This window comes from Mya arenaria, chromosome 11, assembly GCF_026914265.1.
Source record: "Mya arenaria isolate MELC-2E11 chromosome 11, ASM2691426v1".
In the NCBI taxonomy this organism is placed as follows: domain Eukaryota; kingdom Metazoa; phylum Mollusca; class Bivalvia; order Myida; family Myidae; genus Mya; species Mya arenaria.
Genome location: NC_069132.1, coordinates 28669722 through 28692695, shown reverse-complemented (window position 1 = coordinate 28692695; position 22974 = coordinate 28669722). Strand labels below are relative to the sequence as shown.

At 34.6% G+C, this 22974-nt stretch overlaps 2 protein-coding genes across 2 annotated transcripts; both read right to left on the bottom strand.

Moving 5' to 3' along the window:
• Nucleotides 1-2288: 2288 nt before the first annotated feature.
• Nucleotides 2289-7364, bottom strand: LOC128209036 (putative transferase CAF17 homolog, mitochondrial). The gene is made up of 8 exons (XM_052912849.1): nt 7275-7364; nt 6144-6217; nt 5700-5891; nt 5368-5502; nt 4648-4777; nt 3366-3509; nt 3062-3161; nt 2289-2647 (listed from the first exon to the last, which is right to left on the bottom strand). The coding sequence occupies exons 1-8, from the start codon at nt 7312-7314 to the stop codon at nt 2446-2448; spliced, it is 1017 nt and encodes a 338-aa protein (XP_052768809.1). The 5' UTR covers nt 7315-7364; the 3' UTR covers nt 2289-2445.
• A 3348-nt stretch (nt 7365-10712) lies between these two features.
• On the bottom strand, nt 10713-22748 carry LOC128209035 (actin-histidine N-methyltransferase-like). Its single transcript, XM_052912848.1, has 13 exons — nt 22649-22748; nt 21694-21833; nt 20943-21035; nt 20443-20588; nt 19877-19949; nt 18693-18884; nt 18314-18437; nt 17842-17956; nt 15982-16056; nt 15034-15133; nt 13826-13978; nt 13365-13522; nt 10713-12975 (listed from the first exon to the last, which is right to left on the bottom strand). The coding sequence occupies exons 2-13, from the start codon at nt 21821-21823 to the stop codon at nt 12826-12828; spliced, it is 1509 nt and encodes a 502-aa protein (XP_052768808.1). The 5' UTR covers nt 21824-21833; nt 22649-22748; the 3' UTR covers nt 10713-12825.
• Between the last annotated feature and the right edge of the window lie 226 nt (nt 22749-22974).

The following is a 22974-nucleotide window of genomic DNA, read 5'->3' as shown; positions in this document are numbered from 1 at the left end:
TAGACATACTAGTTGGTAGTGGCCACACCTGCAATACATGTGCCAAATGAATGGGTCATTATTTGAAATAAATAACACAAGCCCAAAGATGTCATGGCGGATTCGTGGTCTAGTGGTAACACACTTAACTGTCAATCCAGGGATCGCTGAACAGTACGCTTCACCGCCACACCATTAAAAAAAATACTAATCTTCTTCCGGGAGGGACGTTAAATGGGGTTACTATGTGACATTGGTATAAACTGGTGCACGCTAAAGAACCAGGGTAGCTCTAACCAGGGTTACTTTCTGTCTGTGCACTATGCCTTTACTGACTTTCGTAAGGCATTCGATGTTGTATATCGAAATGGTATATGGTACAAATTATTACAATATGGTGCATCTACAAAACTTGTATCAATGCTTAAAAAGATTTATGAAGAAGTAAAGCCATGTGTACGTGTTAAATCGCAATATAGTGATTATTTTAACAGTAATATGGGTGTCAAACAAGGTGAACCTCTTTCTCCACTTTTATTTCTGTTTTTTATAAATGATATGGAAGAGTATCCAAAAATAGATAATATTGACTTTATCACTATCGAAGAAATCCAACTATTCATGTTGTTGTTGTTTGCAGATGATACTGTTTTATTTTCATATACAGAAAATGGACTTCAACAATTACTTAACAAATTACACGACTATTGTAATATTTGGGGTATTTCTGTAAATATAGACAAAAGCTTCGTAATGGTTTGTAAAAAGGGAAATAGAATAGAAAATGTTAATTTGCTATATGATGGTCATAAATTGGATGCTGTTAACAAATTTATCTACTGTATCTAGGTATTACTTTATCACAAAATGGAACCTATTTGCAAGCGCAAAAGAAGTTATCGGAGCAGGCACTTCGTGCCTTGTTTTCATTGAATAGTCTTTTTGATGTTATGCTTTTAGATATACGTGATAAACTGAAACTATTTGATTGTATGATAATTCTTAATTATGGTTCTGAAGTATTGGGCTTCCATAAAGCCCAATACATCGAGAGAGTACAACTAAAATTCTTAAAACAAATTTTAGGTGTAAGACCGCAATCATGCAATGCTGCAGTTTATGGTGAATTGGCAAGATTCCCATTAAGTTTGTTTAGGAAAATACGAATTATCAAGTACTGGTTCAAGGTTAAACGTTATCCCGAGTCTCTTATGTATAAGGTATTTAATATGAAATCTGTTAATGGCGAATATATAAACACTTGGACAGTTAATCTGAAACAGTTGTTAAACGACCTTTGATTTGTTTATTTATTTACATGTGATAATGTAACGACTATACAGATAGAAGCTGTCGTTAGAAGAATATATGATACTTACTAACAACAATGGTATACAAAATAATATGTTAGCAATTCAGACAAGCTACAGTGCTATGTTAATTTTAAACAAGATTTTGCAATTGAAAAATATTTATTTTGTATTAATAGCAATAAGTTAAGGATACTTCTTACTAGATTTAGATGTTCGGCACACAACCTTAATATTGAAGAAGGAAGATAAAGAAATATAAACCGAGAACATAGAAAATGTAATAAATGTAATATGAATGTTGTAGAAAATGAATTTTTTTGTTAGTGTGTCCTAATTATTTGGATTTACGTACAAAATATATACCCAGGTATTATATTCACTGGCCTAATATATGACCAAATTTAATAACTTGATGTCCTGTAATAATGATAAAATATTGAATAATATTGCTACTTATTTATCATTCGCTACGGATAGAAGAAATGCTGCTTAATTAACATGTCTAAATACATTTCATGTATAGTTATAGTTCATACTTTTCTCCTCAAGATTAAATGTTGTAAAAATGATCTCATATTTATTTCATATCTATATTTCACATTATTTTGTTGTCATTAATGCCATCTAGTATGTTCTTTGTGTACTGGCAATGTTCTAATTGAATTTGCTAATAAAACTTTGACTTGACTATGCCCGAAAACCTAATATGACTAACATTCTCATCGAATGGGCCTTGCCTGAGTGCGAGTATAAATAACCTTACACACCCATGTAGAGCAAACTTGTCAGAGATATTGAATTATACCTGTGATTGCTGTTAATTAGGTTTGTACATGTTTGATAAGAAATTATCACGATAGAGATCAGACATGGTCAACATGGTCATTTTTTATATTTCATGGGCCATTCTTCCAGAATAAACATTGTGATATGGCTGGTTATTGAACATTGTCCAGCAAGGACAGCTTAACGTCAGAAAAAGGGAAAAAAATTAAATGTCATTTTATTCTTTTTAATACAAATTTATCCAAAAACTTAAAAAAGTATTTTATTATCGTCTATAACCAATAGCCTACACATGTCGGGTAATACAGAGACATTCACTATAAATACACTTCGTCAAACATAAGTATCTTTAAACTGAGATAGCTGTCTATTCCACAGGCCACCAGGCGGGCTGCTCTGCTCTAACACTGATCACTTTGCCAGACTTCGAGGTTACAGTCAAGTCTCCTGAAATCTCTTTCACCCTCATCAAACCAAGGCCATATTGCCCAACGACACTGCGGAATTTTCCAACACTTTTATTTTGATCATTCTGTATATTTTGTCCTGATTCAATTGCATCAGGATTCCTGGAAGGTAAAAAATGGCAAATAAAGAGACGTTTTGACCAAGATGACATCAATCTAAATTAAATTAAAGTATACTTCTTCTACTTTTTCTTTCTGATATACATGTTGAATATAACTCAATGAATTTCTGTTTAAGACATTGGGAAACACACCGCACAAGGGTATAATTCTATATCAGAATATCTGGATTGTGAAACTAAATGCCATAATAATAATACATGGAAAGTTCAAGCAAATTAAACTTTGACCACATTTTTAATGAATTTTTATAGATCAACAATGATCATCAAATAAGCTGGGACATAATGTCTGAACTGGATAATTATGTGTGTGTGCGTGAGTGTGTGCATGTGTGTAAAGTTGTAAACACTAAACAGTGACTAGATAAGCTGCGTGTTCAATAATGTAACATACCCATCAAATATCAAAGGCATGAGTCTTTTCCTGGTTACACCAGTATGGTGGGTCCTGGCTGTTAGTTCCTGGCCTAGATAACAGCCTTTCGAAAAATTCACTGAAATGCAATAACAAAATTAGATTTTGACAATGTTAAATTGTGACACACAAGATTACTATTTTTGCTGTTTGTTATTTAAATAGTCATAACATAATGTCCACCATTGGTGATAACTGTTTACATTGCTTGAAAGACCTCAACAAAATATTATTTTACGGAAGTTTTACCTCCACTATTGACTAATTATAGGCTAGCATATACCCCCATTCATGTAGACGAGGTTGCTCTCTAGAGGTAAAGCCACCCCATGTGGAATATCAAGGGGGCCTTCAGGGATCCCCCATTGAAGGCGTTTCTCATGGTAACCTGTCTCATCACTGACAACACACCAGCTATCTGGGACACCTGCATATTAAATGAAAGTATTTTACACAATAAAATTTCATGACTTTTCCCAATTTTCCCTGACCAAACTATCACTGTTCATAGGAGCTTAATTGGTCATCTATGAGCATGATTAATAATGTCGGCCTCCATCCCCCCTATCAGCCAAACCTTACTACCTCTTCTTATACTTATTTCATTCTTTCTGCTATTTTATAAATTGTTTCCTCAGCCCTTGATTTCAGGTTCCAAATTTCCCTGACTATTGTCAATTACCCAAATTTATCCAGTGCTCCAGCTAGGCCTAAATAGCAGGATGGGGCACCCTGCTGCCCCTTTCCAGTACCCTGCTACATTTTTACCATACCATGTGGTGCCTATTTATTGACAAAGTCAATTTTCAGAAATAACTATCAAAAGAATATATATACATTGTTTTGTCACTAAAGTAAGTATAACAGCTACGGTATTCATAACAAGCTATAAGTATTGAAAGTAATTACAAACATATATGCAATCAGCATTGAACATTAGCCCTTGCAAGTGCCCCATTAAGGCTCATTCAATGCACATTAAAAGTGCCTTTTCTGACCTAGTTTAGCCCTTTTCAAATCCTGGCTGGATCACTGTTCCCTGACCTATTTAAAAACTCCCGGACTATTCCCTAACCGTTGGAGCTCTTTATGTATACATACAGTCAGACTTACAGTGTATGGTGATGTACAATTATACATTTATATTCAAATGCTGTTTGTACACTATTGGTAGATGTTGTATATGTAATAGTTTATTTTGGCTTTCTACATAAATGGAGCAGCACAGCATGGCTGCATGCTGAGTCAGCCATATAAATCTACAGAAAATTCTGTTATGAAAGATATAAAATAAAGTCTTTGACTATAATTGGCCAATAAATATCTAACCAACATGAACTTTTCAATAGATCATTAATTTGTTCACATATTCAACCTGTAAACATTTCAGCATGTCATAACTGCAATTGGTGTATGCTCAATAATACACTTTTAACCAAGATAACATAATATAAGGTTTAAAAGATCAATTTATTTTGTTTTAACATATCTATCTTAATGTGTAAAAGGCTGCAAACTACACAAAAAAGACCACCTAGATAATAATGGTTTTAACATTTGTTTACCCTCAGCAATCACCCTGGAGCCAAATGAAGGAACCCTTGGGTCGGCAGTTGCTACTAACCCTCCATCAACGTGGTCACCATTTAGTGTTGTGAAAACATTCAACTTTTCACTGGCATCTTCCAAAGTGACCTATTTGATAAGAGGTCAAGCGGTAAATGCCTGTTAAAGATTTTAAATTTAAAAAAACAACAACATGAAAACTGATATTACACAAGCAGCAAAAAATTATTAATGTTGAATTTAATTCAAAACAACTGAATTTTTGCATTAACAAAGACAGAAACCTATCATTTCAAACTTGCCATACTCAGTATTTGTATACCATGTGAAAAAATGCATCATACGGAGCACAGTCAAAACATTATTTTGAAACAAGTTTGTCGAAGTGATTGATGAAACTAGTCACCTTATCAATCTCGAAGGCGGGGCCCTTTAAGCGGCATAGACTGCCCTTTGTTTCATTTAAAATGGTGTAGTAAAAGAAGTTATCTTTGTTTAAAGTTTTCATTCGAAGCAAAATCTTGCCTTGCCTTTAGACGTAGCATATATGACGTAATTTATCACGTAGTATACACACACTGATACTCTAAGTGAATGAAACAAAGTGTTCAAATACAGTGCTACAATTAAAATACCATTCTTACTTAAACCATTCAATTCACAGACAAAAACAACTGTTGTTCATTACGCCCTTATCAATGAAAGAAAACACAAACTACCTTTTTCCTGATCTTGTATCTGCTGATGTCAGACATGACTTTTTTTAGCAGTGACCTGTCGCAATCCATTAGTATAGTACGATCCACATGGCTTTCACTCACATCATACAGAAACAGATCATACAGCACCCGACCCTGAAAACATATAACATAGGTGAAAGTTATTGTTAAATTTTGCTTGCTGATGACAGAGTCACAAGTGCGGAAAGTATCAACAGACTGCCATATGACTCTTCTATATTAAATAATTCCCTTCTTTATTTTGCAGTTATATGAACTTTTTTAAAACAAAATCATTGCTTAACTCTACTTTGCAATCAACTTAAACATACCTGTACATTCAATAGCATTGAATATTGAGCCTTTCCATCAACACCAAGCAATGAGACATCATTTGTAATAAGGCCCTGAAGAAATGGGACTGCATCTGACCCCTTCACCTTCACTATACCTCGGGATCGTAGTTGATACACTTCTACTCTACCCGATGATGTGGAGAGATTTCTTGCATTTATATGCGAAAACTGGAATAAAGTCAGGTCATGATACATTACAACATTTATGTGACCTGTACACAAATGTAGCTACATGTAGCTGCAGCAGTTTCATATCTGCTATGACATCATTTCACTGGAGCACACTTGCCATTTTCATTAATAATATAATAATTTTCATTAATAGAATTATTATCATTTTCATCACACATATCATTATTATTACACAATTAATTCTAAATATGAGCTTGAGCTATTGTTAATTTCTGATAATTGATTTACCTTTAATAACTTTATTTTGGTTCTTGCAGTTCTCAATATAAGCTGGAACCCCATTGTACTTTCTTTAAATTTATCTAAAATTTTTAAGGAAAAACAGTTAAGAACAGATACATATTTACTAAATAAGTACACTGGTTAGGGACCCCTTTTCACCCAAAAATCGTGGTATATTTTAACTCCAGAAATACCTGTACTTAATATTTTCGAATGAAATTTCACAGTGAAAAAGTTAAAATTCTGATCTAAAATTCAGTGTGCCAAGATCATGTATACTTTATGGTTATTTTTAAGAACAAATTCATATGCCAAACATACTCATTAAAATCCACTTAAACCACAGTGAACTGTACCAATAATTTGCCCACTTCAGAAAATTATAAATACAAATATTATAAAGAATGTTCCCAACTAACAACAAAATATTACATGTCTGTCTATTTTTTATAAATCTGAAAATGTTGCTCTGTTTTAAGAAGTATTTTTGGGTGAAATATTTTCCATTATGTTGAGTGGTAAAAAGTTGATTATCCCCCGCTGGAAGAAATGACACAACCTGGTACAATTTCAATATTGATGAAAAATACAAAAACTACCTATTTTGAAGCTTCAATAATTATTGCACACAACTTTCTTTGTATGAAAACAATTATAATGGAATTGTTAAACACACGATTAACAGGTGGGCGACTAATTGGTATGAGCAAATAATTGGTAGAGGCGAAAAAGGTGTCATTAACCAGTGCTACTGTATTTTGGTTTATAATCAATCATTCAATTTGAGATTTTCTTTAACAGGCTTGAATACTTTTAGTGTGTATAGTTAAGTTTCTTACCATGCCAGGGTTCAGCTAATTTGAATACTGTATAGTTCAAGAAAACTTGCCCATTCAGTCAATGATCCTGATTGCACTTAATTTTACAACGAAACGGTGTAAAATATTCCATAAATGTTGCAATATTGTGTGCAACTTAGACAGCAACAATGAATGACATGTCATTGTCAATTATCAAAACGTGAGATAAAATTGCTAAAATACAAACATATTGGGCGAAACAAAATAAGAATTACAAGAATAACGTTTGATTGAAAGTGTCATTAATACTTCCAATCATTTTTTCATGTATATCTACCTGATGTTCTTTTAAATGTAATTCTTAAAGTCAAAGTCATATATAATTGCTAAATTTAGGAATGACAAATTTTAATCTAAGGGGGGCAACTTTTCTTATTTGTTTTAATGCAAACGCTACATTATACAAAGCAACTTCGATACTATACTAGTTAACAATATCCAAGGAGAGTTGTCGTTCATATCATATTTTATTTATTACAATGTTTAAATCATAGATAATTGTATGTGTGTACTCAGTATTGAATAGTGAGTTTTCTTACAATTTAAAAGAGAACTGCGATATGAAAAATAACGATCAATATTATGTCATTGGCGTCAACATTTTAAAACGCCGCATAACGACAGTTTGTTTATTCATGATATTGTTTCGCAAATCAATGCGTATATTTTCCATTTAAAATGGGAAGTTGTTTGGGTAAAGAAAAGATAAAGTTGGTCCCGACCCGCGGGAACGGAGAGTCGATATTTCTGCCAATATCTCGGCTGTTGGAACCGGCGGCCCTTCCGCCGGGCGCCTTCACAGTCGGTGCCTTTTCCCGAAACTATAATACACTATTAACTACTACTATTAACAAACAATGTCTGAATATACGGGTATTTTGTATGTCAGCTAATTTTAGAAGGAGCGGTTAACTGTAACTTATGGTGGTATCACTATTTCATGCTATACAACACTAGCATGCTATCTAGATATAGTTTTCAAGTTCAACTTTAAGAAACATAATGACTGGTTAACTAGATAATATATTATGTAACTTACGAAGTAGAATTCGTAAATCATAGATAACCAGCTAGTGCTAGAAGCCAGAAATGCATCTATAGATAACTGATAACACGAATCTTATCTAGTTAATCATTAATTATGTTACTTATAAAGTGGGGGAATTTTAATTTGATATTTAAGTTTTTAAAAAGTGTAGGCAAAATATATAAAATCACTAAAATTGATGACTTCCTTAGTAGGACGAATTTATTACGAACTAATTTTCTAATGGGGAAAAATGATTGGTAAATATCGTCAAAATGTCTGTTGAATTAAACATTATATCATTTTTTTATGATGGGTTCGAAAATGAGGGAAAATACATTACCATAACTCTTATTGCCAGTGGCGTAGCTTCATATAGGCCGTGAAGGCCTGAGCCTACATATTTTTTTATACACTTTGAACAACTCATAAGTTTGTTTTATTTTAACCAAAGCAAACTTGGTGTTTATTTAAACTACGTGCATGGTGTATTACTTGATTTTATTGTAATCATTGCAAATACAATTAAGTGTGTGTAATATGCATATACAAGTCTCCATACTCACATCTAATTATTGGGCCTACAAGTCGTTTATTGCGATAGACTTAACACGACAAGGCTGAGTTTTGTGGAGTTGAATCTTTGACCTCTCCTTAAATCTGGAAGAAAAGACTGCTAGGTGTCACGATATGTTCCGAAAAAAAATGTGTTTTAAAAAGAGATATCCTATCTTTAGTTTTTCCATGCCTTCTTGATGAATGCATATCACGCCATTGTCTGCTCAATAATATGTGGTTTGCTCTTCGTCCAAAAAGGGTATAGACATCTATGTACGGGATAAAAATAGATGTTGTCCGATTTATCAGTGTGCCATTACTTAAATGTGATAGCCCTAATGTAAGTTTTTATATGTAAGCATTTAGCTTGGTTCGATATTCGCGAGGCTCGAAGTATTTTGCCGGTCCATGGGGTATGGGCCAAAGGGTTTTGACTGTACATATATACATATTACAAACGCAGTATCTTATTGTTCTAAAAGATAGATAAAACAACACTGACAACTAGAAGCAGCTAAACTTCTACCTTTTCCTGTCTACATTGCATAGCATTGCATGTACTTGTGTGTATACAATTTTGCTACATTTTGTAAAACTATTGCGTATTCTTTCAAGCACAGTAATGGCCATGTTCTGAATAAGTAGTACTGTATACAACAAATTAACCGTATGGTTTTTTTAAAACTGTGCTTAATTATAAAATCGACCAGTCTCTCTTTCAAACGAATGAAAGGATAATTATTTACGAAGGTTGTCATGTTTTACATAGGTTAAATATTCTCCCCAAAGTGTTCGAGTTTACAATATACTTCCATTTTAGAATGAGATGACAAGTATCATACGAGGTCTGGATATATTGTTCTATTACTCTTTGGTTGAACACATTCTTAGTCCACATCAACTAACAAATTACTTTAACACAGTTTGTTTAACATGCTAGTATAATTCATATTACTTCTGGGCAGGCGTACATTGTATATCATCGTAATTGTGGATATTGTATTGCTTTGTTAACACAAAATGCATTAATGAATGTGGATTGTCATATATTTGTGCCTTTCCGGGCTCTTTTGCACTATGTGTACCGTGTTTCATTTAAATATCTTGAACGATTTATGAATTATGGCCATGATTAAAAATTTAACGACGCCGTCGACGACGTTACCAACGCTATCACAATAGTACAACTTTAAAAAAAAAACTTAGCGGAAACTTAAAGAACGTCAATTAAATGTATGTATAACGAGTATAATTTTTTGTCTGCATGTGGTGCCGATTTCTGTGGTGGTCGGTGGTGCTGTTCACAGCCTGATGGACGCCGCTGCACCTAAATAACGTTCTTGCAGCGTTTGGCATCATCGACATGGGCGTCATGAAGCCGATATGTATGGCGTTTCATATTTTGGCGTAAGAAAACAGTTCCAATAACTCATTCTTATACGCCTTTATGGAAAGAAAAATACGCGATTGCTTCCGCCAGTTCGTCATCGCCTGCACCTGTGGCACAAAGATAACAGTGCATTATATCCTGGTAACCAGTCAAGACTTCTGGTATCCAGGTAACCAGTCAAGACTTCTGGTATCCAGGTACCTAGTCAAGACTTCTGGTATCCTGGGAACCAGTCAAGACCTCTGGTATTCGGGTAATCAGTCAAGACTTCTGGTATCCATGTGGCCAGTCGAAACATCTGGTATCAAGGTAACCACTAACCAGTGAAGACTTCTGGTATCCTGGTAACCAGTCAAGTCTTCTGGTACCATATGGCCAGATAAGACATCTGGTATCCTGATAACCAGTCAAGACTTCTGGTATCCAGGTAACCAATCAAGACTCCTGTTATACAGGTAACCAATCAACCAATCAAGACTTCTAGTATACAGGTAACCAGTCAAGACTTCTGGTATACAGGTAACCAATCAAGACTTCTGGTATCCAGGTAACCAGTCAAGACTTCTGTTATACAGGTAACCAGTCAAGACTTCTGGTATACAGGTAACCAGTCAAGACTTCTGGTACCATATGGCCAGTCAAGACATCTGGTATCCAGGTAGACAAGTGTTTTTGTCATGCTTCAGTTCTTTTCACTGTTCTTCTCACTGGGTTTTATAAACATAAGAAATGTACACAAATAAGGACAAATACTTTTTTATTAGCATTATTCTCAAAACAATAAGCATTAAACAGAAAGCAGCATTGCCATAATCATGCACAAAATTCAACACCGTCTTACTTCCAAAAATAATAAATGTACGGTTAAAACTATAGATGTGTTGAGCCCTCAAAATACCATTAATAGTGCAAAATAATACCCAATATTGTATTTCTTTTTTCAACATCTCATTACAAAGTATAAAAAAAAGATTTCACATAAATAAATGGACAAAAGTTTCATCTGTTCCACATGAAAATGTAACAAGAGTGACACTCACAAAATACGCCCATCAATAATTTCTTGGATTCTAAGACAACTTACTGTAACATTGGCCCTTCGAGAAACAAGCTTTTCAAGAAGCAAATGATTTGGCACAATATGGCAATACCAGTAGAAAAAATTTATTTTAATTCGAGGGTTTCGAGTCAAAAGGTGCTAAAATGTCTATAATTTTCATAGGCACTTAGAACCTTTGGGGACCAAGCCCTTGATATTTACTGAGGGTTTCATGCAAAATTGTACTTACCAAGTACTTCTGTATTTCAGGGAACTATGGGGTCATACAACATGAAATGTCATAAATGGCAAATTTTGACCAATTCAAGGGCCATAATCCTGAAGAGCCTGGCTGGTTATAGAACTTTGCCAAGAATATATACCAACAAACATTTATAGTAGCAAGTTTGGTGAAATTCGGATAAAAACTGTTCAAGTTTGAGAGTAGACAAAGCTAAAATGGCCAATTTTGATAAATTCTGGGGGCCATAACTCTGAAGTGCCTAAAGCGATTAGGCTGGTTATCGAACTTGACCTATATATTTCACCAACAAACACTTTCATGAAGTTTGGTGGAAATTGGATGAGAAATGTTCAAGTTAGAGAGCGGACAAAGCTAAAATGGACAGTTTTGACAAATTCAGGGGGCCATAACTCTGGAGTGCCTAAAGCGATTTGGCTGGTTATTGAACTTGACCGAGATATTTCACCAACAAACACTTTCATGACGTTTGGTGGAAATTGGATGAGAAATGATCAAGTTAGAGAGCGGACAAAGCTAAAATGGCCAATTTTGACAAATTCAGGGGGCCATAACTCTGGAGTGTCTAAAGCGATTTGGCTGGTTATCGAACTTGACCTAGATATTTCACCAACAAACACTTTCATGAAGTTTGGTGGAAATTGGATGAGAAATGTTCAAGTTAGAGAGCGGACAACATTGTGGAGCCGCCCGCCCGCCCGCCGCCCGCCCGCCATGGGTGTTCCCATAATACGGCCATCGTAAGATGGGCGTATAAAAAGATAGAAAAGTGGAGAGAATGTAAACATAGCGCAATACTTAGTTAAACTGCTGAGGAAAAAGCAAAATACTAAACATTTATATCGTAAACACATGTAAAAAGATCTCCAAAATATGTTCATATTGAAATGTTGAGGAATTTTATGTCAGATACTTGTATTTATAATGAAATATAATTTGACAAGATTCACAATGAACTGTAACAGGTCTTACCATAAATTGAGTAAGTCGTCTGTAAAGACTAATCTAGAAGTATCATTTGATATGCAGGAAGAACATAATAAGGTATGAAATCTATCAATGAAATGTTTTATCAAAGTTTATAAAAATATACATTCTTATTTTTCCACTAAGGCAACTTTTTTGAACTATGGAAATAAACATGATTGAGATGCATAGAAATAACTCAGTTGCATAAGAAGAATGAAGAAATAAATAGCATAGTATAAAATAAATGTGTTGGAAACTGAAGTGCCGCACAGTTAACACCAATGCTCGTCCATGTTCAATTTTTTTCAGAAGAACAGGGCCCACAACTCAAAAAATACTTCAATAAAAGTTAGGTGCCTTGCTACACATGTGCATATTGTCCCTGGGAATTTGAATATCAGTAATATTTTTATAGTTCTGACCCTGGTTAAAGTCTTCGCACTATGACAATGACATCGCAGATGCTGATGCCAACAACACCAAAGCTATCACAATACCCAGCCCCTTTTCCATCACAAAACACACATGGTAATAAATGATTCTAATTCTGTTAGTAAAAGAGTGTTGAACACATTATGTGGAACTATGTCGTTGAATCTGCCTGTAGCTTCTGTTTCCTATGGGATGCAAATTCTGAAGCTGATTGTAGAATCTTTTTCTCACAACACCTCAACTGTACACAGAGTCTTTCCACTGGAGAAAGTTTGGTTTTCTTTAATAATTCTTCATCTTCCTGAAAACAAAACATTAAAATATCCATACAATCAAAATATTGGGGAACATATCAAAAAGGGTAATTAACTAAACAATACTTCTGTTAAATGTCAAGCAATTTCAACCCCCCAAACCTAGATGACCCGGTTTCGATTCCCAACCTGGGCGCAAGTGAGTTTGGCTTAGTGGTCTCCAATCTGTAAACGTGGGTTTCCTCAAGATACTCTGTTTTCCCCCACAATAGAAGACAACATTCTCACTTAGCATCATGTCAACCAGACTGATTTATGTAATGTTTCAAGCACAATTATGATGTCATCTTTGCTTTTGACTCCATTTTACCATTCAGAAAAATTACCACCTTTCTGTATCATGTCTTTTTTATCGAAAGCAGAAGAGTTTAAGTACCTCAGTTGATGTATCATAGCCACGAAGCAGCAGTGTAGTCCTGGTTTCTAGGTAACTCCAAACTTTTGTCTCTGTTTCTTTGGAAACAACCATGTCAAGGTCACCAAGTACATCTCTCAATTCTGCAGCATTTGAACCTGCATACTTCTCAAGGGTTTCTGCAAATTGCGAAGATTCAATCAGACCAGTAGATGAACAATAATTCTGACAGTAGACTTCATCTCATTTTTATCTTTTATGCATCTGTGTTTTACCTTGACAAAGACTTTGAAATGTAAAAACAAATGACATAATATCATTTTTAGCATATTTAAGCAATGAATGCATGGCTACAGGTATTAACTATCAGGAAAGTGCATTTATGTTTCACAGTCACACCAAGCACACATTGTATCCAATATACTGAAAATGTTTATTAACTTGTGAATCTGTATCAAAGTAAAATCCATCAAAATCAATACCATCATCCATCTGGAAGATGCGTAAAAAGACGAGGAGGTCGCTATCTACCGGCAGCTCTCCTGTGTGAAGGTAGAAAGTGCGGGATGCCAGCAGGCCACATCGGGTCAACAGTTCAGACTTCTTCTCGAACAGTGGATCTGTCTTACTGATACCTGCAAAGCCAGCATTATGTTTTATAAAGGATTTATCAATGTCTTTGTTATTTGATGACAAACTCTGACATTTGAGTCCTTTGAAGTATTCATTCTACAGTGTTGAATAGCATGCATTACGCTGTTTACTACGTTATTTGTTAAGTGTTTACTGTAACACACATGCCGTATATTCATTAATTATAGTATAAAGTATAATACCGACATACAAATGCATATTGCATACATTTTTCCATTGAAACATTAAAATATTAGATGACCTGCAATGTACCTTGAAATGTGTCCTATTTATAATAATGTGATTTTGATACCTGGTCAAACACTATATTTTTGGTAGCATTTAAAAGGGTTTAATGTATAGGAAGAAAACAAATATTATACAGAAATAATAGTCCAAACACACAGTTGTGGCCATGAATTATCACAAATTTGGTCATTTCACTTCCAATTTCAGTTGAAATAAAGAACATCCCTACAAATTTGAATAGCTTTATCTGTAATGTATTTCTGGTCACTGATTTTACATATTACTAACCAATAAACAATAACCTTTCAAATAATACCAAAACTATATGGGGACAGCAGGCACTAAAATTTAACATTACAACCATTTTAACCAACTGTTTGAGATTTCTTAATTTCTATTTTTGACAAATAATGTAATTATATTAAAGAAATACATCTTTCAAAATTTCATAAGACAAAAACTTATTCAACATGATGCCAAAGAAAATAAGCTTTCTAAGCTTTCGACTTCCAATCAAGTTCTGAATGATATGTATCAAAATATGTGATTTTACAGTCAACTGGTAGATTTTCATGTATTAAACATGTTTACACCATATCCTTCAACTATTGATGCAAAATAAGAAAAAGCCATCCCTGAGCATAAAGCAGAAGAAAACACACTGAGTTGAGAGCTTTGAAGAATTTTTTTTTAAAAAGTGTACCGAACCTCAGCATACCTAACATACCCCAAAAACAAAGGCCAGGGCAGGGTTTGTTTAAATAAAGGTTGAAACATCAACAAGTAATCTACTTTATCTTGTACATACCTAGTTTAACTGCCATTCTATCATGTTCATTCTCTAGATACACAAATCCATTGTTGACCAACAACTCAGCATTAGACCTCGCACCATAAAATATAAATATCTGCAAAATAAACATATATATTTATAAAGTATCCAATGTACACGTACAATAAGGTGTAAAAATTGGTGGCCTGGCGACCCCATCCTATTTTGTTAAGATGTGATACGGTTTCATGTGTATATTAAGAATATGAAAATATCATACAAAACTAATTGAAAAACACAGCTTTTTTCACTTTGAAAAAAGCTTTCAAGTGATTATTTACATTACCCTCATATGCTCATTTTGTTGTGTGCTTTGTCATGCTCTTGTGATGTAATATAGCCAATACACTAAAGACTGCTTTTGTTGTTCCTATGGTGCGATGAAATGACATGCTTACTTGTTCGTTTCATACCTTTTTATAATTTGATTTTCATTTAATCACAATAAGGATTCCTTGACAGTGAACTTAAGTTTTATTTCCTTGATTGTTTAAATCTACTTCAGCAAAAATTCAGCATTTCTCATAACAAATGAGATGTTTTTTTGTTTATTTTTTCATTCCTTGTTTTAGTTCAAATTCAATTGATTTTCTGCTTATACCTTTTTTTTTAAAGAATCTTAGGTCTCTTCCGACATCTTTCATTTGATTCAAATGATAAATATAGAAACGCCACATCCCCTGCGAAAGACACACATAGCAGTGAAACGACATAATCCTTACATACTGAGCTAGCCGGGCAGGGCAACCCCAAAAGATTGCTTTGATAGCCCATAACTGACGTACATGTAGCTCCATTTTACTGGAAACATGGGAATGTTTTGCACACATTGTATGACATAATACTCTTATGTTTCATTAAGCTACTAAATATACAATATTGATAGAACAATATAAATGTTTGTTGGAAGTGTGTCGATCATACCTGGTCTCCTTTCATGTATTTTCTTAAGGAGTAACATTCACTACAGTTCTGTTCCAGGTTGAAGTCTGTGGTAATCTGAAAATGATAGACAGCTGCTGTACACATGAATTGTCAGTGTTAGGCTACATCTAAGGCTTTTAAACGGCTAAGACGTTAGTTGCAACTGAAAAAATGATAATTTGTATAATCTACAAAACAGACATTATCTGATGACAAAAGGTCATATTACAACTTTACATACGGTTTTTATCCACAAAGGGACAGGTTGTTAAGGGTGAAAAGGGCATATTGTACATGAAGAACATAGCTTGAGGATTAAAAAAACACTAAAAGCCCAAGTTCACTTAACTGAAAGTTCCCCTAAAGGTATAAGGGCAAAGGTCATCAAGGGTCAAACTACTCACCAGTCCATTACAGTGATTACAGATGTCCCATAATGGTATGAGCATAGGTCATCAAGGGTCAACCCACTCACCAGTCCATTACAGTGATTACACATGTCCCATAGAGGTATAAGGGAAAAGGTCATCAAGGGTCAACCCACTTACCAGTCCATTACAGTGATTACACATGTCCCATAAAGGTATAAGGGCAAAGGTCATCAAGGGTCAAACTACTCACCAGTCCATTACAGTGATTACACATGTCCCATAATGGTATGAGCATAGGTCATCAAGGGTCAACCCACTCACCAGTCCATTACAGTGATTACACATGTCCCATAGAGGTATAAGGGAAAAGGTCATCAAGGGTCAAACCAATCACCAGTCCATTACAGTGATTACACATGTCCCATAAAGGTACAAGGGCAAAGGTCATCAAGGGTCAAACCAATCGCCAGTCCATTACAGTGATAACACATGTCCCATAGAGGTATAAGGGCAAAAGTCATCAAGGGTCAACCCACTTACCAGTCCATTATAGTGATTACACATGTCCCATAAAGGTATAAGGGCAAAGGTCATCAAGGGTCAAACTACTCACCAGTCCATTACAGTGATAACACATGTCCCATAGAGGTATAAGGGCAAAGGTCATCAAGGGTCAAACTACTCACCAGTCCATTACAGTGATAACACATGTCCCATAGAGGTATAAGGGCAAAGGTCATCAAGGGTCAACCCACTTACCAGTCCATTACAGTGATAACACATGTCCCATAGAGGTATAAGGGAAAAGGTCATCAAGGGTCAACCCACTTACCAGTCCATTACAGTGATTACACATGTCCCATAGAGGTATAAGGGCAAAGGTCATCAAGGGTCAAACCAATCACCAGTCCATTACAGTGATTACACATGTCCCATATAGGTATAAGGGCAAAAGTCATCAAGGGTCAACCCACTTACCAGTCCATTATAGTGATTACACATGTCTCATAAAGGTATAAGGGCAAAGGTCATCAAGGGTCAACCCACTTACCAGTCCATTACAGTGATAACACATGTCCCATAGAGGTATAAGGGCAAAAGTCATCAAGGGTCAACCCACTTACCAGTCCATTACAGTGATTACACATGTCCCATAAAGGTATAAGGGCAAAGGTCATCAAGGGTCAAACCAATCACCAGTCCATTACAGTGATTACACATGTCCCATATAGGTATAAGGGCAAAAGTCATCAAGGGTCAACCCACTTACCAGTCCATTATAGTGATTACACATGTCTCATAAAGGTATAAGGGCAAAGGTCATCAAGGGTCAACCCACTCACCAGTCCATTACAGTGATTACACATGTCCCATAGAGGTATAAGGGAAAAGGTCATCAAGGGTCAACCCACTTACCAGTCCATTATAGTGATTACACATGTCCCATAAAGGTATAAGGGCAAAGGTCATCAAGGGTCAAACTACTCACCAGTCCATTACAGTGATTACACATGTCCCATAGAGGTATAAGGGCAAAGGTCATCTTGCTACCATCACTGGTTGGTATTTGGTTCTGCCTGGTCATCACTGTTGATACTGCCCATCTGAAAAAGTGACAATTGGATAATGATAATGTTCAAATAAGTTTGACAACTGTTGAATAATAGCAACTTCTTTCAAAGCAGAAACGTGTGCACAACTTCTTGACATCCCAGTAAAAAGAGGCAAGACCTTAATATATTTTTCATTTTTTTTTATCACAAAACTTCTAATGTACTGATGTTTACCTGACAAACAAACTACTATATATATTACGGTAAGAAAGATTCATAATATGATATCATCTCCCGCCTTTACAATTGAGCTTACCTAAAATACAATTTCTAACCGAACACTCAGTAGACATTGACATCTTGAACATGGCAAAAAATGTATCACTCAAAGTGATATTCATATCAAACCTGTAGTCATCGTAAGTGAACACATTCTTGAGTGGTAGAGACTGTTGTACAGATTCACTCTGGAACAACTTGTAGAAATAGGCATACTGCCGAGCTATGTTCCGATACTGACTCATACAGTCACCTAAAAAAACACAAATATCAACACTTGCCTATTAAGAGGCAACAAGCCATCAATTTTATTGTAAGCATATATATGCTTCAACTATTAAAAGACATTTCAGATTTTTGTACTTTTGATATGAACATTATTAAGGTACTTAAATGTATTGCATTTAAAGTAGTCAATAAAAAATTTGGTCATAAAACGGCACTTGCAAAAAAATGCTAAAAAAAAAATGGAAGATAAAATTGGAATGAAAATCTCAGAACTTCTTACTCTGGGCAGGAGATGCTTTCAGTGTCTTAATTTCTTCCGGAGTAAAGTAAAGAGGGGTAGAGTATGTGTCTGGGAGAATATCAAGGTATGGTTTCCATGGTGATCCATCTGTCCGTCTCTCACACAACAAATGTAAGGCCAGGACAACACTTGGCATCACTTGAAGTATCTTGTCTTCCTCAATAAATGGTCCTGAAAACAGTTAGAGATGCAGTGATATCATTTGAATATTAGCAATGTTCAAATGATGCATCCATTTTCAAATGCTCAAAGAATCTGTCCTGAAAATATATTACATGTCCCAAGCTATTTTTTTACTTCTACCAGCTTACAACAGTCTTTCAAAAAGTCCAAAATATCAATATATTTAACTGTGGTGATAAGGTCTAAAAATTAGGTTTGTTTCTGGTCATTAAAAAAATATAGACATGTAGTGATTTTATTTGCGTGGCAGATGTACTCTTCCAATTATACTAATATTACTTATATGATGATTAATATTTGGTTTTCATAGACTAAAGATCTACTTTCTTTTTATTGAAACAAACAAAAACGGAAGTATGGCCTTACTAGAATACTACTTGATGAACTAGTAGCTTTTTTAAAGTATCATTTTCATTCTTTCATCAAACATTTGAGATAAAAACCATCATTTGACAAGAAGATTATAATTCAAGCAATATACAGGCACAATAAAAATCTCACAAGTATACCACAAAAATGGTATTGAATTCAACACAGAATAATCAATATACAAATGTAATTTTACTTGGTTACTGGTAAAAGTTGTCAAATGAAAGTTTTCAAAATATGAAAAAGGAAGTACCGGTAAATACATGTAGAGGTCTGGACATTCTCAATTCTTTCATATATCCAAATAAGGGCATAGGGTTTGGTTATTTCCGAATTTGGGTATCACTGCAGACACACATATCCCAGCACTTTCATTAAAGTTATTGTTAAGTAAGCTTATATGGGTCAAAGTTGGTCTGATTGTAGGAAATGGACATACATGTACATGTGTACCAACAACATATCATCGGAGATAACTCATGCTCATCCCTTTCTTAGAGTTACTACCCTTGTAGTTATTTTGGTATTTGCATCTTGAGTGCCCATAACATACTTTCAAACTAGCTATGTTGACTAAGCAAACAGTGGAAATATAGTGAAAACAAACTAACCAAGACAGGAATCCTGAGCAGATTTTGGTGTCATCATCAGATCACGTGGTAAAGTTAGAAACTTTTCCCCCTCCTTTATGTAAGACAGAACATATATTGGTTAAAATACAAATTACAACATATCTATATAGCACTGGTAATAACTTAAATATTCAGAAAGGAATGAGGCACAGTAACAAACAGAGAAATGTGAGTACCACTAACAGAGACCAACACTTTTCTGTTTTTTAACCGGTAACATTGGACTTAAAAACTAATGCATGAGTTTCTGGCCTTACAACACACATGTGGGTATTGCCTCTGGAAACATGTATACTTAGTTTCATTTAAAATAGACAAACTAAAAAAGGCCATTATCTAAAATTGAAATAATATACTGTATCCATAAAATTGCAGTATATAATCATTGGCATGCAAAAGTAAAGTATAATTTAACACTGTTTAACAGCAACTGAATCTTCCAAAATATGAAGAAAAAAATCAGCACATTTCAAAAGATACATATGAATTTATAGTTCATAAAAGATCTTGACCTCTCTTTGCACATTCTACCATAAAACACATACCTTAAGATCTTTTGTGGCCTTGAGACCAAATCCTAGGCCTTCAAACTTCCCAATTTCCACACAACTGGTGTCCACTTTCTTCGACTGAAGCCACTCGATAAACTTGGTAAATCTTTCATCCTTCTTCTCTGGCTTTAGGCTGACATCTGTAAATTAATTAAAAAGATTAGCTTGTGTTACAAATGTATAATGTATATATTTTATTGCATTGACAACCAATTTGAAAACAAGATAAAATGATTTCGAAATGAGGAGTCTTGTTCTATGAGACCATAAAACATATAAACAAAATAATTGAAATAATGTTCATAAATAGTTAGTATTATATCCCTTTGATGTTTTTGTTTGTTTTGCATATGTAATAGGTTTATAATCTGCAGCAGGTAAAAATGTTTAAATGATTTGCTTAACCTCAAACAAAGTCCAAGGCATACACAAGCATATTTTATTCAAGATTAAAAATCTACATGTATACATATTTTTTTTCGAAATTAGAATACCTTTCTGAATGGCTCTGATTTTTTCTACTGTGTCTCTGATCTCCATGTAATCATCAAACTCCTTGCCTCCAGCACTTGGCTGCTGTGAACATTCTGTAATCAACAAAAACTTGTATGTATTTAATGACACATCTTGTTTACCTACACCAATGTTATATGTTTTCAATGTAACAGCAAGAAAGGAAACAGGTTTTATCCTTTATTGAATACAAAATACTGAAAGATAAGTAATGTATATAAATAAATATATGCCGGAGCAAGTCAGCTCATTGTCATACCTGGAAAAAGTATTTTATCATATTTTTAGAAGTAATTGATTTTGATAACATACATATTTCCATTGTAATAAAATATGTTTAAACAATATTTGTAAGATTTTTTTCTTCAATTTTTTGTCTTAGAAGAATGATGATTATGACTTTCCAGACTGTGTTAGTCATATTCCTGTAGTGTTTTGCAGCTATTAAGAAAAATTGCATAACAAATACTCTGTGAGCGAAAGCTTATCTGTTGTTTTTTCATTCAAACAAGTGGCAAATTTTACTAACATTTAAGCAAGAGTTATGTGCCTTGCTATGCACAAGTATTGTCTCTGTCAACATATATACCAAGTTTCATCTAAATATCATTGTGTTTTTTCAGCTTTTCAAATCTCTTTAAAAAGAGAACATAGCAATTTATACAAAAACAAAAATAGTGCACTGAGCTTGATCCTGTTTAAAGGGACTTGTTTGAGAAAATGGGGCCTTACTTTCAAGAAGAGTTTTTATCAATGCCATGACATCCTTCTTAGCTGCCTTGGAAAGTGTTTTACTCTCCTCTGTGGACCCCGAGGCGCCATTGCCTTGAGTTGTTTTCTTGTTCCTGTTTTTTCTACCCATCTTCTTTTTACTGCAAAACAAAGCACAAGAATTTTGAAATTTACAAACATGAAGTACAAATAATATACTGTACTTTCAATCACAAGATTTGTTGGTGAAGGAACTGGATAACTATGTAAGTGAATATGCATTGTTATGTTTCTGCGAGCTAGTAATTACAGAGTGTGTAAGCTTATTTATACTCGCACTCGGGCCTTTCCCATTCAGTGAGTGCTCCGTTATGTGTTTGTCATTTCAGGTTTTTGGAGCATAGTGCACAGACAGAATGTAACCCTGCTTAGAGCTACCCTGGTTCTTTAACGTGCACCTGTGTATAGCACTGTCACACGGGACCCCCATTTAGCGTCCCTCCCGGAAGAAGATTAGTATTTTATAGTGATGCGACAAGGGATCGAACCTGCGACCCCTGAATTGAAAGTCAAGTGTGTTACCACAAGACCACGGACCTGCCACTAGTAATTACAGAATTGTTATTACACATATATACAGCAGTATTTTCAATTAACATTCCCACGGTTAAGGTTACTGTTATGAAATTGTATTTAATGAGTAGACGTTAACTAAGAACACTGTCCAATTTCCTGTTTCATTAAATTAATCGATTAATCCTTAACTGCCGGATCGTACAATAAGAAAGAATTTTTGCTTGATATAAAGTTTCACCGGCCTGTTGTCGTGTTGAACAGTTGATGTTTTTTTCCCTTGATCAGTGTTGAATATTCTCAGTACTCACGAGTTAACTCAGTGACACACATTAAAAGTTGGTTTAACTTATGCATGAGGGATGCTTTAATTGATACAAAGAAACATTTGAGATATACTTACCGTAATAATCGCTACAGAATCAATAGTGTGCCCAAATTTGGCGTTGATGTGACAGCTACATGTAGCCGGAAAGTGAACTACGTCATCATTGTTTGTGTACAGTTTTAGTAATTGTGAAAAAAGCACAAAGGTTAAAAAACACTATTTATCGTTTTCCTTTCTATAACCTAGTGCCCTCTCTTTATTACTCACGTGGACATTGGCACAATTTGATAAAGGTATATGTAGGCGGAGGGCACAGATTATAGGAATGAAATGTCATTAAATACTTTGCATAGGTTTCAATATTATCCGTATTCCGGGGGGGGGGATTCTTAGTGACGGCA

Bases quoted from the DNA above. Each gene is read 5' to 3' on its own strand.
- LOC128209036 (XM_052912849.1), bottom strand. From the start codon at position 7,314: ATGACTTTGACTTTAAGAATTACATTTAAAAGAACATCAG. The intron at 4,778-5,367 runs GTAGTTTGTGTT...CTTATCAAATAG, and splicing joins GATACAAGATCAGGAAAAAG to GTCACTTTGGAAGATGCCAG. The intron at 3,162-3,365 runs GTATATGCTAGC...ATTGCATTTCAG, and splicing joins CCTCGTCTACATGAATGGGG to TGAATTTTTCGAAAGGCTGT.
- LOC128209035 (XM_052912848.1), bottom strand. From the start codon at position 21,823: ATGGGTAGAAAAAACAGGAACAAGAAAACAACTCAAGGCAATGGCGCC. The intron at 18,885-19,876 runs GTTAGTTTGTTT...AACTGTTTTCAG, and splicing joins TGCTCAGGATTCCTGTCTTG to GACCATTTATTGAGGAAGAC. The intron at 12,976-13,364 runs GTACTTAAACTC...TTTTGTTTTCAG, and splicing joins GCTATGATACATCAACTGAG to GAAGATGAAGAATTATTAAA.